This window comes from Tetrao urogallus (genome assembly GCF_951394365.1).
Source record: "Tetrao urogallus genome assembly, chromosome: 1".
Taxonomy (NCBI): Eukaryota; Metazoa; Chordata; class Aves; order Galliformes; family Phasianidae; genus Tetrao; species Tetrao urogallus.
The window spans coordinates 192,367,107-192,384,548 of record NC_136813.1 but is presented as its reverse complement, the minus strand read 5'-3'; the positions used below and the strand labels follow the sequence as shown (position 1 = coordinate 192,384,548).

Here is a 17,442-nt window from a genome sequence, read left to right as displayed (position 1 = left end):
CTGCCATGAGCCAGACTGGGGTGTGCTTTGGGGCGAGCTCATTAACAAAAGTCAGTGGAACTTTTTTTTCTTCCCTTACATCATAGAAAGCGTTTTTGTGCCCAAGAAAACTGCTGCTGAAATGACTTCTTTTTTGCTCCTATTGACAATGGCTGTTGTCAATGGCTGTTTGTCAGCCCATTAAAACTGTGGTGCCAGATCCACTCTGACCATTGCATAGAGTGCAAGCAAGAAGCCAGCAAAGTGGATTGAACCCACCAGAAAATCCCATGAAGGAAGGAAGCATCTAAAACTTGCATTCAGCTGCATGGGTGTATAAATGTAGAGAGAATGGTCCCAAACTCTTGGGTGTACATAGTGAAGGGACCATCTGTAAATAGGGAAACACCCATTAGACAGAAGGAAAACACATACCAGTATTTCTTATCATTTACGTCTCTACTTTGTCTGATCACTGAACTGTTCAAATAACTGTCCATCTGCTCACAGGTAACAATAAAGCCCTAACAGCCTTTTACCCCATCTGCCCCGAAAGGTCACAATCTGGAACGTTCTTACTCTTTCTCCCTTGGGTCCCAGAAGTCCCCGATCACCCTGAAACCAAGCAAGAAATAAAGGCAGTGAGTGATTCCCTTTTTATTCACGCTTTCTGTGCTACTCAGTCCACTGATTTGCACACCAAGCCCACCTATCATAGCTGGGAGTCAGCTGCCCTAGGCACTCCGCCAAAGCTTACCATGGGAAATTGTGCACAACTAAAATACATTGTGCTGACCAAAAATAAAGACCTGGGACTGACATGTCTTGGTTGACTTTATGCTCAGTATGTCCACACTGCAGAACTGTCATTGGATTTCCACCTTCCAATGGGGCATGGCAGCTCTGGTAACATGTCAGTACTACACCTAGGGTGGGAAGGCATCCTGTATTTTATAGGATTTCCCAAATTTCAATCTCAAATCTTGGATTTTGTACTAAAAGTGTATGAAATACTAACTCTTCCACAAGGCTTTTTGTAGGAGGTGGGATATGAAGCTAAAGGGCAGGATTTGGTACTGATGGCATCTCATACCCTTCTTCAGTGCTCATGACTGGCAAAGTGACAGCAGATGGAAGAGACTGGAAGGCCCAGGTGGGGATATGAGAGCAAAGAGAGACTGTAAAACTGCACTGAGTTGCTTTTGAGTAGCAGCATTATATGTGATTGCCTTCATTCCAGTGTTTGATTGCACATCCCTACATTTGGACAAGATTTACTCTTCCCATTGCTGCATTTTTCAACTGCCCAAGGCTTGCAAGAGGGAAATGGCAGAAGGAGAGCAAAGGGATTCCTTTCTGTCCAAACTCCCAAATTTCCTCCCTTCCCACTATCCTAAAAAATACTTTAAAAAGAGGCTTGCAGAAAAATAACATGCACCCTGATCCCAGCCCAGACCTTACAGGGGACTGCTTGTCACTTCAGACTTCCACACATCGATTAAAGTCCCCTCCCAATCTGTCCCAGAAAGATTCCCCACAATGGTGTGCCCTCCTCTTCAGGAACTGCATAGGAAAAGGTGACAGTGACTGTTGCTTACTCTTTCGCCTTTCACACCTGGGAGACCTTTTAGACCCTGCAAGGACACAAAACAAGATGTGAGGATAAATACAAGTGAGGGAAGATATTAGGAAAAAAAGAGCAGTCTACACTCTAAGACAGAGCTGCCTCCAAGAAGAGATTTCAGCATAGAGAAGCTGCTGGTGGAAGGGGTGCAGAAGCTAGATCGGACAACTTGCCCTGTTTTGCAAGCCTCATGTGGAGACTTTTGTATGCTTAACAGCAACTAGACACAGCCACAATCTCTCAGGTCTCCCATAGGCCCCTCTAGGTGGAGGTGACAGGATCTCCACTCATCCCTCATCACAGGAGTGGGCAGGGACAGGATAGACTGGGATGGCCCATGGCCAAGTGGCCAAGAGGATAAAGCAATTATGCTTGGCATGACAGCTTATGTCTCACATGTGGCTAAAGGTTTTACAGTCAACCGTTCCAACACAACAGAAGAATTTGGGTTCCCTAACTTTCTATTTCCCACTGGAAGCATCAAACTACTCAATTTTTTTTTAATTGCTCATAGGAATTTTTTTCCAGCTCTGAAGCTGTCCATACTATAAACATCAAGCAGCCCTGAAATTGTCTATACTGTGAAATCAGCACATTAACACTCACCATCATACCAATGGGGCCCTGGACTCCCATGATGCCCTCGTCACCCTGTTAGGAAAGAGAGGTATAGTGATGGCCATCAGCAGACACATGCAGCACACACAGTTCCAGATCCACAATCCATCCCATGGGGGACAATAGGAGTTGAGAATGCAGAAGCCTAGATCTGTAAAGGGAGTTTTGCAACCCTGTTCACTTATATGTCTACATGCATTAGGTGTCCCCTGGTTCTGGATTAAAGGACTTGAAGATCTCCATACCACACACATGCCACTGTAGTTGGACAATGTACTCTGTATTCAGAAAATACTCTGGTCAGCTTCAAGCTTCAGCTTCTCCTCAGCTTTCAAGAGAAACACATCTGTAGGATGATCTGAACCTGATTCAGCATGATATTAATCACTCTAAAAAGGTGCCTTCTCTCTGTTTCCACAGGGAGGCATTGGTTGGAATCGCTTAGAAGAAGCAACCTGAGGTTGGGTATCCTAGTGTGTCCTTTCTCAAGCTGTATTTACACGTGACAAAAGCATGGACAGCAAAGGGCAGAGGTCTGAGATGTTCCCGGTGTCCCAGGAGAATTCTCACCCTCAATCAGAGAGCTCAGTCGATTTTTATGTGCATTCATAACTTGATTTCAGTAGGACACACCACAGCAAAAAGGTAATCAGAAATTCATCTGAGAACCCACATTGATGGCTTTCAGAAGGAAGATACCACCAGTCAACTGCTCAATTCATGCCTTTGGAGGCCAATGTGGGGCTTATCTTCATACCTAGCTCTCGCTCCCAGATGCCAGAGAACTTCTTAATGTTTCTTCAAGTGTGCTATTGAGTCTTTTTAAACCTTACTACAAGGGATAGCTGGTGGATGTGTGAAGTGCTTCGATGAATTTCACTGAGTAGAACCCACAAGACATACATGTCTTTGAGATGCCTAGACTTGGGCATCATCCCACAAGGCCAAATCTCTCCTATCTGGTCAATATAGTTTGTGATTCTGTAATTCTCTCCAGATTTATGCTGGAGTCAGAAGAGCAGAAACATTATTTCATCATTCCATTCAGATAATAAAGCTTGAGTGAGGTTTACCCCAGACCTTTCACAGCTGTTGACATTCTCATTAACTGTTCTGTCTCAGGGGCCTCATTGAACCATTCTGCTGGCAGATGGGGAATTTGCCTAAATGGATTGCACCATAAAATCAGTTTATTCATGGAACAGCCACAGACGGAGCAAATTGAAACATGGCCCTTGATTATGACTCAAGAAGGTCTCCCTGGGGTCTTTGCCAGAAGGGGACCAAAACTTCTCAGCAGCCCGAGGAAAAGTGAGCATTGCTTCCCCAGGGATGACAGAGGGTCAGGAGGGAAGGGGGGAACAAGAGTAAGAAAGTTGGAGGTGGATTCCTGAAGGAATGAGTTTGCAGGTAGCATTCCTCAAGCATACAAAATGAGGTCCTTCCTCACTGAGACGTGCAGATGTATGAATGTAGATGTTACCACTGAAGCTTCCACAGCAAGGGCACAGACATGATGATCAGTGCAACACACAGTGCTTGAGGATGTTCTACTTGCAGAGGGGATTCTAATTGCAATCTGTGGAGAGAATCTGGTCAGTGCCAATTCCAGCTGGGTGTAGCAGTGTCTATCACCTCCAAATCTGGCCAATGAAAAATTAAAGTAGGCTCTGTTATCAGCTCTTTTGGCATCTTCTGTAATGGGTGAGCAGACAGTGATGGTATAAAGTTGCCTCCAAAGGAGGTTAGCTTGCAACAAGCCAAGCAAAGAACATTTACAGAGAACCTACTTGAGAACCAGGCAATCCTCGGGGACCTCTTGGACCAACAGCTCCAATCCCAGTTTCTCCCTGCAGGTCAGAAAGACAGAAGTCTAATTTGAAAGAAGGACACCATATGCCATGACTACTGCTCAGACTGACCATAGAATCATAGAATCATTAAAGTTGGAAAAGATCTCTAAGTTCATCTAATGCAACTGTCTACCTACCACAGTACTGCCCTCTAAACCGTGTTGTCCCTAAGCACCACATCTCCACGTATCTTGAACACCTCCAGCAATAATGACTCCACCACCTCCCTGGGCAGCCTGTTCCAGAGCCTGACCACTTTCTTAGAGAAGATTTTTCTAATGTCCAACACTGTGGTGGGACTCGATGATCTTTAAGGTCTTTTCCAACCTCAGTGATTCTATGATTTTGTGGTTCTATGAAACGATTTAAAAGTTACAGAAAGGGGACTCCTTTCCATTGACTTTGTGCAGCTCTCTCTGGAAAATGCCCCAACAAACTGGGGGAAGAAGGGCATGAAGGTGACAGGGGGTGAAGCATCTAGATGGGATCAAGGATAAGGAGCCAGGAGATAGCAGTAGGCTGTCACATTACTGCCAAAGGGTTTAAGCTATCTGTGCTCTTCCTGGAAAGCTGGCACTCACCTTGTTGCCTTTGGGCCCAGGTGTCCCAGGAATCCCCTGTAGGATGAAAAAAAAACAAAACACAACAACTTTATTTTGCAAGTCCTTGATGCTCTCCCATCCCAATGAAAAGATAAAAGCACACTCAGCCAGATACCAGGGCCTCAGCCTCTCTCCCCAGCCAAGTCTCTACAGTCTTGCAGAAGGCAAAGGGGGTGATGTATAAAAGTCACCTCTTTTCCTGGGGATCCTGGTGGTCCTGCAGGCCCAGCAAGTCCATTCCGACCTCTCTTCCCACTCTCACCCTTGAAAACAAAATCCTTTAAGGAGGAAAACATCAAAAGGCAAAAGTCCCACTTCTCCCAAGCCAGCCTGAAGGCAGGAGTGTGTCCCTAGGTGCTCCTAGGAGGAGTAGTCTTTGAAATGCTTCCAGTGTGGGGGCATCATTGAAGATGCCCATGAAGATGAAGGACTTCAATGGACTGGTGTAGGCAGTATCAGGAGGACCACCCTTGTTTTCTCCTTGGGTTGGACAACACAACATGCACAGTGCCCTCACACCACCTGCCTTCTGTCCTGGTGTCCCACGTAGACCTGGAGCCCCTCTGTCTCCCTGTGAGCCAGGAATGCCAGCATTGCCACGAATGCCTTGAATGCCCTGGGCTCCTGGAGGTCCTGGAGCCCCTGGCTCACCCTGTTGAATGAATAAGAAGGAATTTAGATTTGAGGTGAGATTAATAACCCTCCAGAAGTCCTGAAGAAAGCCCAGTGGTGTATCCTTGAATTCACATAAGTGGTACATAGTACTGGGGGTACTCCAGTAAGAGGTGTTCATAGGGATGGAGTAGAGGCTGTGCCATGGCTTAGTAAATGCAGAAGACCATGGACAGACATTTTTATCCTCTGGACCTGACTTGATCTAAAGTGGTCACTTGGAGGACACAGAACACTCCCTCCATCCCAAACCCTCTTACTGTCTTTGCAAGATGGGTCTAACTTCAATGCTGTTACCATCTTCAGTGTCTCCCATCTCAGTTACCACTGTGCCCCACACCTAGCAGTGGGATGATCAGCAAAGACAATGGAATGTAACACCCACAGAAAAGCAAGTGAGATCCTATCCAGAGGAAAAGAAAGATGTACCTTAAATCCTGGGGGTCCAGCCTGACCAACAGGGCCTCTGAACCCAATTCCTGGTTCTCCCTGTGAAGAGAAGGTCAGGAAAAAGCAAGACCACTCTTTGCACTATGGGACCATCAAAAAGCACAAACTGGAACAGAAGAGATTCCATGTCAGGAAACACTCCTTTCCTGTGTGGATGATGGAGCACTGGAACACGTTGCCCAGATTGTCCTGTATCTTCTGACATTACCCTTTTATGATGTGTGCCCTGTCTATATAAGCCATCAGGAGTCCCTACATAGGAGGGATAAATGCTGGGTCCCCTGTGAGTATCCCATTCCAGTTGTGACAAGCCCACATCTCAGGAGGTTATCTGGACTCCTCAGCTTGAGATGGGAGGTTAGATATTGGGAAGGTAGAAGAGTCATGGTGGGAGAAGAGATACCTATGATAACAGTGCTGTTCTTTACCTTCTGACCACTTTCACCTCTGTCTCCTTTGGTGCCCTGTGAAATGAAGAGAGAGAGTTATCAAGCCTGCTGGAGTGGCTGTGTGAAGCACAACCTCACTGGAACACTAAGCAAGAGAGAAGGTTTCCAGTTGTGCTCATAGTCTGTGGCAGGATGCAGTAACTGGAAGTTCAGGGACACCCCTAATGTCCAGTTCTTTTCCCCCGAGAAGGTTGCAAATGGCTGTGTGCCAATGGAGGAGCCAAATGCTCTAACACAAGAGCATGCTGCTCCTGGTGTGTTATTGGGCTCTGATCTACTGGGCTGAGCTCAGCAGATGATGGGTTCACATAGCGGCCAGGGATTTCACTTCTCTATGACAACTCTCAGTGCTGGATTTGGGCCACTTAGCTGGTGACACTGTCCTGTGCCAGTGGCTGAGCCTGACTCCACATCTCACCTTTTCTCCAGGCTCCCCCATCTCCCCAGGCTGCCCCTGCAAGACAAAAAGATCCATCTTCCAGCCACCTCCCTTCTCATGCCCATGGTCCCTGCACAAAGGCATTGAAATTCATGGTAACCCATGCAAAATACCCTCTTTCCATTGGACTGTGAAACAACCCTCCCTTGTCCACTTTTCTTTTGAATATTTGGGTCCCAACACCTCAGATCTGTTTGTCCCTTATGAGAAGTATTCATGAAGAGGCACTTTGTATGGCTGAATGCCTGCTTTGGTGGCAGAAGGTGCCATAAGAAACCTGGGGCTGGGTCTGACCCTTCTCTCTATCCCTGTTTACATCAGCACAATCTCCCACAGACCCTGAATGTCCACTTCACCAGGATGTCCCAGCTTCTTATCTTCCAGACCCTATTAGAACAGGGAGCCTTCTCCAAGTCCCAGAGGCTCACAAAAGCCTTATTGCTACCTTTTCTCCTTTGTTTCCACGGGCTCCTGGAGCTCCCATTTCTCCCTGGAAAACAAATAGCCCCTTTAGTTCAAGTATAAGGAACATTTCCTTCCCTTTTTGGTCAAGGTAGGTGCTGCTTTCATTCCTGCATTGTATTTCAGGAAGCAGTAATAGAGGACCATCTCCTTTCCATTGCATTTCTGATGGATCATCTGGTTGGGCTATCCCAACCAGATCCAAACCATAGAATCATAGAATATCCTGAGTTGGAAGGGAGCCATAAGGATCATTGAGTCCAACTTGTAAGTCCAACCAGAGTCCAACCAGATTAGGACTGTCCCTGAACCCATCCCTCCTATCCTGCACAGTGGAAGTGCACAGAGTGAAAACAAGCTTGAGTAATTGTAAGATATGAGCAGTACTGTGAATCTCCCAGGCCAAGAATAATGCAGATATTAATGTAATACTGCAGATACCATGAGTTTGAGGGAGAAGGGAGAAGTTCACTGAGGAGAGAATTACTGAGGAGCCAAAAAACCACTACAAATATGTCTAAAGCAGATGTGAAAAACTCAAAGTAGGGTCCTCTGCTCATTCTCAGTGGTCCAAACCATGGATTACTAACTCCTGAACCCACCATTTCCAATGGCCAATTTTTCCTGTGACTTTTAGCCTCTAAATGAGACTGCCCTGGGGAGATAGACCTCCATCCTGTCCCACCCCAGTACTGTTGGGTATCTGCATTAAAGGTAGAACAAAAGCACTGACCTTTTGGCAATGGTAGAGTGGAACTGGACGGCCCATTTCCTCCTTCTGTAAGAAAACAAATGATGGTACAAAACAGAGTTTGGATTCTGCATGATGGGAGAAAAGACTATTCACATCTTCACCACGTGCAGTGGTGGTGAGAAGAGCCCTGGGCATGAATATTATAATATTATACCTTAATTCTCTTTGGGCGCTGAGGTCCTGGATATGTCTTGAAAAGAAAGGAAGAAAGCATGAGAGCAGATGGGGAAATGTTTCCCCTCTTGAGCTGTGGAAAGGCTATCTTCAAGCAGTGAGATGTTACACAGCAAATCACTGCATTGTAGCAGGGGTAGAGGTGTCTTGCAGGGCACCCATGTGTGAACGAGAATCGTGAGATCCTCATTGAAACACTCCTGGTTGGATATGAGGTGGTCTCCAGGCTCACTCTGAGCCACTCCAGCCTGGATAGGATACCTGAGATCTGATTGTACCCATTGGAAATGGGCTGTAGGGTCCACAAACCATGAAATGCCTTGGCACAGACATCCCACCATAACTCTGACTGTCTACAGACGTCTATAGAATCATAGAATCATTTGAGTTGGAAGGGACATTTAAAGCTCATCTAGTCCTCTGCAGTCAACAGGGACACCAACAGCTAGATCAAGTATGAGAAGCAACATGTCACCTCATGGCACAGATAAGCTGAGCTCAGTGCTACCATAGCCCACTGCAAGGACAGGGCAATGGTCAATTACTGCTTTCAAGTAAATTAAATTAATTCAAACTCAGAGATCTAGATCTATGTGTTTATAAACACACATTTACATGTTTATATACTCCCACAAATATCTTCTATACTCTCAGGACGAAAAAAAACAAATCAGGTTATCATGTTCCATCATTGATTAAGTTTGATTTTCTCCACTTCTGCTTTGTGAGCATCACGTTTCCCTTGCCAAACACAGTGAGAACACTCTGCTCTGCCAAGAAATTCAGCTTCATCAGCAGATGTTCCTTGCTTTATTTATTAATATTTATCACTAACTTTTCACATACACCCTCTACATTCGCCACTGAGAAGAAGCAAATTGGGCTTCTTTTGCATCCATGTGTTTGAAGACAACCTTGTATCAGGTATTCACTCACCACGGATCCAGATGGGGATTTTGGAGCTCCTGGGGCACCGGGAGGGTGAACCTATGATAGAGCCGACAAGAAATGGTCCCCATTCCCTTATGGCTCTGCTCTTAGACATTGCTAGCCCAAAGCCATTGGGGTGTAATGAGGCCTTACCATGTGTCTGTCATGCTGGGTTGATCTCCTGGCTCTAGGATGCCTTGGGAGTGCAGAGCCATCTTCTGAATTTATGTTTTCCTACAGGAAAGAAAGCATCATCATAGAATCACAGAATCATTAAGGTTGGAAAAGACCTCTAGTCAACTCTCCGTCTACCACCAACTACATCTTACAACCAATCATCCCACCGAGCATCTCTTGTGCAATTAACTTATGGCTATTTCAGAGGAATAATACCTAAAATCTTGCAACTTCGAACTCTACTTTCCTCTCTGTAGCATCCATGTCTGGGTAACACAGATATGCATTTACTGCACCCAATATATCTGACTGCAGTAATACAACTGCTGATGTTTGATCACTCTACTCAGTAATCTTGCTGACATTTGCAATGCTCATAGTTTTTGTTGATACATATTTAAGACACACATTGTAAAGCTTGTACAAATAGTTACTGGCTTGTATCATGAATTGGTCATAATACTAGCAACAGTAATTTATCTGCTTGCTGTTTTAAAACCAATCATACTCCTAGCTCAGTGTACAGCAGTTATTCCCTGACCCACATGGTGGTGAACTGCAGAGCAGCTTTGGCAAATATTCTGATATGAAAGCAAAAAAGCAATAGAGTGATTCACAACAACAGAAGGCAGGAAACCTCCGTGCACTAAAACCTCAGCCCTGAGCCTTGCCAGGAGCATAGGTAAAAGAGGAACGTTTTGGGATGGGATGCAGTTATTTGGCATTATTTCCACATTCATATTATTATTATTATTTTCAGAATCAAAGACCTGGATTGACCTCAAAATTTAATCTAGAAACATGTGTTGAGTTCTGTTTTGATGGATTTAACTAACTGGATGATAGTTTCATTTACTGGCTAATAAACACAGGAAGTTTCTGACTCACTAAAATACATAATGAAAAAAGATATTTTTGCCCAAAGAAAACTGAAATTCTTTACTGAATCATGGTGAGGAGCAAGAAAGAGGAAGAAAAGATTCACCAGTGATGTGCTGGCACACATTGCTCAGGGGTGCTCGTTTGGGATGGGTTTTGGCCATCCTGCACTGGGTTGCAGCTGATCTGCATGCAGAGCAGATACAAAATGCTGCTGCTGTTTTGCTGTGGGTCCGTATTCGCTGTGAAGAGCATCGTAAGGAAAAGGCAAGGCAAGCCCATGGGTTACCAGGACCTTGCAGAGATTTATGGCAACCCATATGCATGGGATCTCATAATGCTGCCATTTACAAGGATGGTGGGAAATTGCAGGGGGTAATAACTCTCCTTCATTCTGCAATTCTTCCGCAATTTTAGCAGTTTCCAGCTTTCCAGATGTGAGATGCCAGCAATAAGGTACCTCAAGGAAAGGAGAGAAGCTGCTGCTTTCTGAAGCAGTGATTTGCTGATAGTGAGTGGCACTGTCAGGAAAAAGGAAAAAGGAGAAGGAAAAGGGAAAGGAAAAATAGGGAAAGGATACAGAGGAGGGGAGGGGAGGGAGGGGAGGGGAGGGGAGGGGAGGGGAGGGAGGGGAGGGGAGGGGAGGGGAGGGGAGGGGAGGGGAGGGGAGGGGAGGGAGGGGAGGGGAGGGGAGGGGAGGGAGGAGGGGAGGGGAGGGGAGGGGAGGGGAGGAGGAGGGAGGGGAGGGAAGGGGAAGGGACAGGGAAGGGAAGGGAAGGAAGGGAAGGGAAGGGAAGGGAAGGGAAGGAAGGGAAGGGAAGGGAAGGGAAGGGAAGGGAAGGGAAGGGAAGGGAAGGGAAGGGAAGGGAAGGAAGGGAAGGAAGGGAAGGGAAGGGAAGGGAAGGGAAGGAAGGGAAGGGAAGGGAAGGGAAGGGAAGGGAAGGGAAGGGAAGGGAAGGGAAGGGAAGGGAAAGAGAGAAGAGAAAAGAGAAAAGAGAAAAGCAGAAGGAAAAGAGCTGATGTAATGAGCTCTGGAAAGAGAAAAACAGAAATAAAACGAGGAGGAAGAAACAGGTCTGCAAAGAAAGAGAGAACAGCAAAGAGCATGAAGATATCAGATTAAAAAAAAAGAAAAAAAAAAAAAAAAGGAGAGAGACTGAAGGTATATCCGTACGGAGAAAACAAGGGGCATTTATCTGTATTAACTCTGAAAACGAGTGAGTTGAGGCTGGGAGATGGAGGGGATTGACCTGTCCAATCCCATAATGCCAAAGAATTGGTTCACCCACGGAAAGAGTCACCTCCCACCTCTTCTTGCACAGGCATGTGTACCAGGGCTCATCCTGTCTCTATATCAGTTAATTTGCTTCCCCCATTAACTCCTGCCAGTCAGAAATTGCATTCTGAGATGAAGCTTCTTGGGCTATTACAGACTGCTTCTCTCTGGGGCCCTGTGAACCTTTTAACAGGTAAAATTTGTGATTGCAGCTGCTGCTGACGGGAAACAAGCGGCTCTTATTTTGCTCTCTTTGCATTGTGGGGATCTGTGCTGTGGGGAGAGAAAGACTGCTCCTGGCTCCTGCCTATGGGCCATGTTTTTTTTCTCTTCCTGAGGACAGAGGGGATAAATGGAGCAGGTGGTAAACCCAAAGTGCTAACTTTTGGATAAAGAGCATCTCAACGTTGGTCTCAAGCGATAAATAAGCTCCTGGTGATAAATGATTGTGACTCTGCTTCCCATGTAGGGGATGTAATCCCAGATGTAGGGATTGATTGAACTAATGACACCCCTAATTACTGAAGACAGCACTACATTTGGTCCCAAAGCTCTCTTCCTTCCCAGTGCCATGGTCATAGTGTTTGCGCACACAGATGCATTTAGTTCCCTTAAAACAGACCAATAGGGCTCACTCCCTTTTCATTAAGGTGGAAGATGCTCTGTCTGATTGATTAAATCCAAATGCGATGAGGTTGCTCATGAGAAGCATCCAGCATAACTCAAGTCCACAATTTCAGATTTGGGATGGTCTAATTCATAGACTGTGGGTGCAGGTCCATAGGGTCTGAGGTCTGTTTACTTTAGAGAATGGGGCACTACAAAGCTCCTACCTCAGCCAGGGTCCTACAGCCATTAGAAATGAAGGGTCACCGTCCCTGGAGGTGTACAAGGAAAGAGTAGACGTGGTACTGGTTTAGTGGATATGGAGGTGATGGGTTGATGGTTGGACTCGCTGATCTTAGACATCTTTCCAACCTTAATGATTCTGTGATTTTATGATTCCCTGTCTGCTGGAAACAGACTGTGCATGCTCCTGACTGCATGCACTGTGGCACACAAACACGTGTGAATGCTCCGTTTGTGTGTTTGTGCTAGGAGCCCTCTCCTGGCTGCTGCAACTATTGTGAGTCTGTGCAGAGGTAATTTGCAATAGGAGAGGAGGCAACTTTCCAGCAAACTATTCAAATCAGAGCAAGATTTCCTCTTGACAGAGCCTCTCCACTTTAAGCTACCTCCCACATGGCTATTCCTAGAAATATTGGATGCTGTTCATAGCAGAAACAGTGCTTGCAGCTGTAAGCCAACGCTCAAGGGATTTTTCTGTTCAGGCTGTAGGCATCCTGTCTCCAAATGTTTTATACTGTCCACATGACATCCTGGTCATCAAATGGGAGAAGAGTGGAAGTGAAGGATGGACTCTGGATAAGGAATTGGCTGGATGATCGCACTCAGAGAACTGCAGTCAGCGGCTCAAATGGGAAGACATTATATTGAAATCATAGAACTGTAGAATCATTAAGGTTGGAAAAGACCTCTGAGATCATCCAGTCCAACCACCAACCCATCCCCACTATACCCACTAAACCATGACCCTCAATGCCACATCTCCATGTTTCTTGAACACATCCAAGGATGGTGACTCCACCACCTCCCTGGGCAGCCTGGTCCAATGTCTGACCACTCTCTTGGAAAAGGAATTTTTCCCAGTATCTGACCTGAGATGTGTTAAAACAGCACCAGATGACTGCCTGTGTCCTCTCTTCATCACTGAGGTTGGTGTCACTTAGTACATGGTATTGGGGTAGGGTCTACCAGCATGACTCACTGCTCTCATAATTACAGTGATGTGAAAGCAAAAAGATGTTGGGTTTGGTAGATAGAAGTTGAGCATGACATGGGCTCTTGGAAGAAAATGGATATCTGGGAGAGCAGAAATAAAGAGTGAATTTGGATGCTAGGACTCAGACAACCACATCTTTGCAGAACACCAGTGTGTTGCTCATCAGCTCACCTCTGATAACTGCTATCAGCCTCAATGTACCCTATAACTTTGCTGCAAATGTTATAACACAACTTAGAGGGTGAACATGGACTTTTAAAGCAGCTGTACCTCCTGATTATGGAAGAAGCCCCTCTCTTTCTTACTGTCCCTCAGTAACTCATCTCTTCAGTTTTTTAATAGACAAACGTCTCACAGATCTTGAAAAAGAGCTGTGTCACCCTTCAACATCTCCTCTGGGACAGTCACTTTGTCTCAATCGACCCACAAAGTTTGTTATATTCCAATCTCATCTTGTTGAAATTGTCATTTTTCCCCCCATCAAAATGTGTAATTAATCTCCAAGAAAATTTATCAAGGGTTCTAGGGGATTCCCTGACATATATAAAGGACACAGTTGGCCAACAGCATCCTGCCCAGACCCCATGTCCAAACAGTGCTCTTCTCTGTGGATGTGTTTGGGGGCTGTTTCAGGGCTCAGAGCAGTGAGTGTGAGATGAGCATCCCAGCCTCCTCCAGTCTATCACTGATCTCCACAATGGTCCTAGTATGACCTACTGCTGCTGGGGAATACCTACAAGTCTGTTGTCCTCTTGTGGTTGTCCTTCCATTCTTTCCTCCAGGGATTCGAGAAGCTCTATGGACAGATTTCCTTCCAGATCATCTTCTGGATGTGGTGAGGGCACAGAGAAGCTCTGCAGAAGGTGATGGAATAAATACAGCATAATCTTAATGATTACCAGAGTGGAACATGGAAAGCAAAGTTTTAGGTACTGAAAGTGATTCATGCAGAAATCCTTATCCTTTCACTAAATTAATTTTTCACTGCAGTAAAATAGAGGAAGAATCCACAATATTGCAAAGGGTTTGTCTAATCAAGTTCTTCAGAATGTAATCCCTTTGCATCTATTTAATCAGCACAAGTAGGAATGTAATTAAAAGTCACTGAACAGGCATTTACATACATTGCTGAGAGACATATTTGTCCCTTTTGAGTCTCCCTCCCTCCTTCTCTCCTCGGACTCCAGTGATTCAGGAGTGTTCCCCAGGGGCTGGTGCTCAGAGTCAGAACCATCAACAGATGGACCCTGTGGACAACAAAGTTACTGCTTTTCTACGTCAAGACCTAATCCACAACACACTGCTTTACTCACATTGCCATTCATTAGAGGCCCAGGACAAACCTGGAGAATCAAGTTGCCAAGGTCTCTCTTGCACCTTATTTGGGAAATGCCAATGATGTTGGGCTGTGGCATCCAACAAAGATCCCCAGTGGGTCAGGGGGCTGCTCAGGGGCTTTGAGGTGAATGTTTTGTCTCTTCTCACCTTAAACCCCAAACCAGATCCTTAGAAAGAAGCGTTCAGCTCCTTCCCACCCCGTCCTGGACAAACAGCCCAAGCCATCTAATTGTACCCCATACCCCCATTCATAGTGGCAGAGATAGTGACAACATTTATGAAAAACCCTGATCATTAAGATGAACAAAACTTCCTTATTGTCATAGCTTTGGTGTCTTTGCTTCCCAAATCTGGCTCCAGGCTTGCTGGTATTTGTCCATTTTTGGTTTCTTGGTACCTCTGATGCAAATAAACCTATTGGTGAGCACTTCATTCCCCCTCAAGGCCCTAAAATGTTGTCATCCTGGTTGCTGTGATCTGAAAAAGCAAGATCACAGTAAGATCCTGGAGAAGAGTGAAGATGAGCCTGCCTTACCCTAAGTGCCTGAGCAACAGGTCATCATTGAACCAACCACAGAGAAAGACAAATTCACCATGAGCTGGCTTCAAAAACTCCCACATCTCTTGTGCTCCAGTTACAAACAACATTTCCACTCATGACTAACAAGGGTTTATGGTGAGTCACTACTTGACTGTCATAAGAGAAGATCAGAAAAGCCTCACCACAGCTGCCAGTGATGTTTTCCAGACTATCTTTTATAAGACTGTCTACTATGGGCAAATTAAGATCCAGGACTTGTCCTGCAGCTATGAGAGGTAGCCTGGATACAGCTCTCTATATTTATTCCTGGATGTGTACTGCAACATACAGGAACTTGGGTCCAGGATGGAGATGAGCCATAACATCACTAGTAAATTCCTAATTTCCATAACAACAAATTATCTGTTACTTGCAATTGCCAAGGCTGTAGGCAATTAGATTATCTCTAGAAATTAGCATGGTTACTTGAGCAAATGAGAGCTATGGAGTCATGGCAGGGACAAGAAGGAGCTGTGTTTGAGTAGAGGGGAAAGGAGGATGAGGGATGAGCAGAATGCATCACTGGAGCATGGACTGGAAGCTCTGGCATGCATCAGAGGTGTGAGCTCTTACTGTTATTCCTGCAGAAAACTGAATGGACAAGAGCACAGATCTATGACTATATCTCATGAACTCTGCTGCTTGTTCCCACCTTAGGGAGTCCTTCAGACACCAGCACCCTAAATGGAGTGTCCACTGCCAGACTCTGTGCTTCTTCTGTCACCCCAGTGCTGGTCAGGACATCATGAGAATTATCAACTGTCAATGAACCCTGTAACATCAAAAAAAAAAATAACATGGTTTTGTGTGACCATGACAAACATGATCTTCTAGGAACCACAAATGAAAAAATACAGATTCTGATGACTTGTTTCTGCCCATCACCCTGACACTCCAGCAGTCTCTGTCCCACATGCTGGTCTTCCTCTACCAAGATGGAGAGAGTAATAAGCAGTCCCTGCTCACCATTTCATAGAATCACGGAATCATAGCATCAGTCCCAGCACAGAGTACTGAGGGACAACACCTGTCATTGATCTTCATCTGGACGTTGAGCCACGGACCTCTACTCTCTTTCCAGTTTAGAGAGAAAAATGCTATGGGGGACTGTGTCAAATGCTTTACAGAAGTCCAGATAGATGATATCAGTGGCTCTTCCCTTGTCCATTGCTGTAGTTATGCCATCGTAGGCCACTAGGTTGGTCAGGAAGGCCCTATTCTTGGTGAAGCCATACTAGTTGTCCTGTATCACCCCTCTGTCTTACGTGTGCCTTAGCATAGCTTCCAGGAGGATCTACTCCATGATCTTCCCCAGCACAGGGATGGCGCTGACAGGTTGCGGTTTCCTGAGTTGTCCATTCTACCCTTCTTAAAAATGGGTGCACAGTGACTTTTTTTCCAGTCACCATGGACTTCACCTGTCCACCATGATTTTTCAAATATCATCAAGAGTGGCTTGGTGACTACATCAGCCAATTCCCTCAAGACTCTAGGATGCATCTCAGTGGGATCCCAAGTCTTCCTACCCAGGCTATTCCGTGTCCTTTACTTTTGAAGCCAACTTTGTGATCATTTCTCATGTTTTCAGCTGCTTTGCTCTCCAAATCCCAATTCCAATCCAACAAACCTTCCTGGTGTGAGCCTTTAGCCTTTTTCAGATTAACATGCCTGCAAGTCACTATAAACTGGATGACTGAGGTGACCTTGAAGCCTTCATTGTCTCATTTCCTTCTAGGTCTGTCCATGCCCTGAAGATGACAAATACTCACACCATGTTTGGGTGTGTATGGAAATGCCTGCTTTCTCCTGGCGGTCTTAGAGCTGCCCAAGTGCTGCATCAGCCAATCCAGCCCCTCCTGCAGGATCACGTTGGAGAGGTGCTTCAACAATGCCAGCTGCAACCAACAGAGGCCATAGTTTATTGTCACTCTCCCATCACCAAGAAATAACAGTGCTATAGCCAACCTGGAATGATGACTGATGCATTTCCAAGAGGGTAACAGAGCATTTGGCCCTGAGTGCCAGCAGTTGATCTAAATGTAAGTGCTTATGGCTTGGGCATCTAGGAATTGATTGATGGAAGTTATGCAATGGCTCTCTGCATTCTAAATAAATCCCCCTACACTTGATTAGATAAGTCAGATCCTCATCTCCCTTACTTACTTCTCCAGGGCTTACAATAAGGAGCTGAGGGCGATGAGCTGATCTATAAAGGTGTAGTTAATGAGACACTAAAAGCTGGGGCTCATCACAATTACTGAGCTTGTTGACTGCCATGAGACTGGAATGACACCATGGCTGTATTACACACTAAAAAGTGTGTACACTGTGATTTGGGTTATC

General features: G+C 45.5%; 1 protein-coding gene across 1 annotated transcript in view; it reads right to left on the bottom strand.

The window, feature by feature from the left end:
* The window catches only part of LOC306945110 (uncharacterized protein), a gene marked incomplete at both ends in the record, with an annotated part of 84,520 nt that overhangs the window by 25,593 nt on the left and 41,485 nt on the right, over positions 1–17,442 (bottom strand). Inside the window, 19 exons of the mRNA XM_079533818.1 lie at positions 559–594; positions 1,578–1,613; positions 2,210–2,254; positions 4,012–4,071; positions 4,656–4,691; positions 4,868–4,939; positions 5,203–5,328; positions 5,778–5,837; positions 6,227–6,262; positions 6,666–6,701; positions 7,132–7,176; positions 7,882–7,926; positions 8,057–8,092; positions 9,013–9,063; positions 9,160–9,240; positions 13,919–14,035; positions 14,306–14,428; positions 15,752–15,871; positions 16,869–16,994. Coding sequence (XP_079389944.1) covers positions 559–594; positions 1,578–1,613; positions 2,210–2,254; positions 4,012–4,071; positions 4,656–4,691; positions 4,868–4,939; positions 5,203–5,328; positions 5,778–5,837; positions 6,227–6,262; positions 6,666–6,701; positions 7,132–7,176; positions 7,882–7,926; positions 8,057–8,092; positions 9,013–9,063; positions 9,160–9,240; positions 13,919–14,035; positions 14,306–14,428; positions 15,752–15,871; positions 16,869–16,994 — 1,287 coding nt within the window. The remainder of the gene's footprint in view (positions 1–558; positions 595–1,577; positions 1,614–2,209; positions 2,255–4,011; positions 4,072–4,655; positions 4,692–4,867; positions 4,940–5,202; positions 5,329–5,777; positions 5,838–6,226; positions 6,263–6,665; positions 6,702–7,131; positions 7,177–7,881; positions 7,927–8,056; positions 8,093–9,012; positions 9,064–9,159; positions 9,241–13,918; positions 14,036–14,305; positions 14,429–15,751; positions 15,872–16,868; positions 16,995–17,442) is intronic.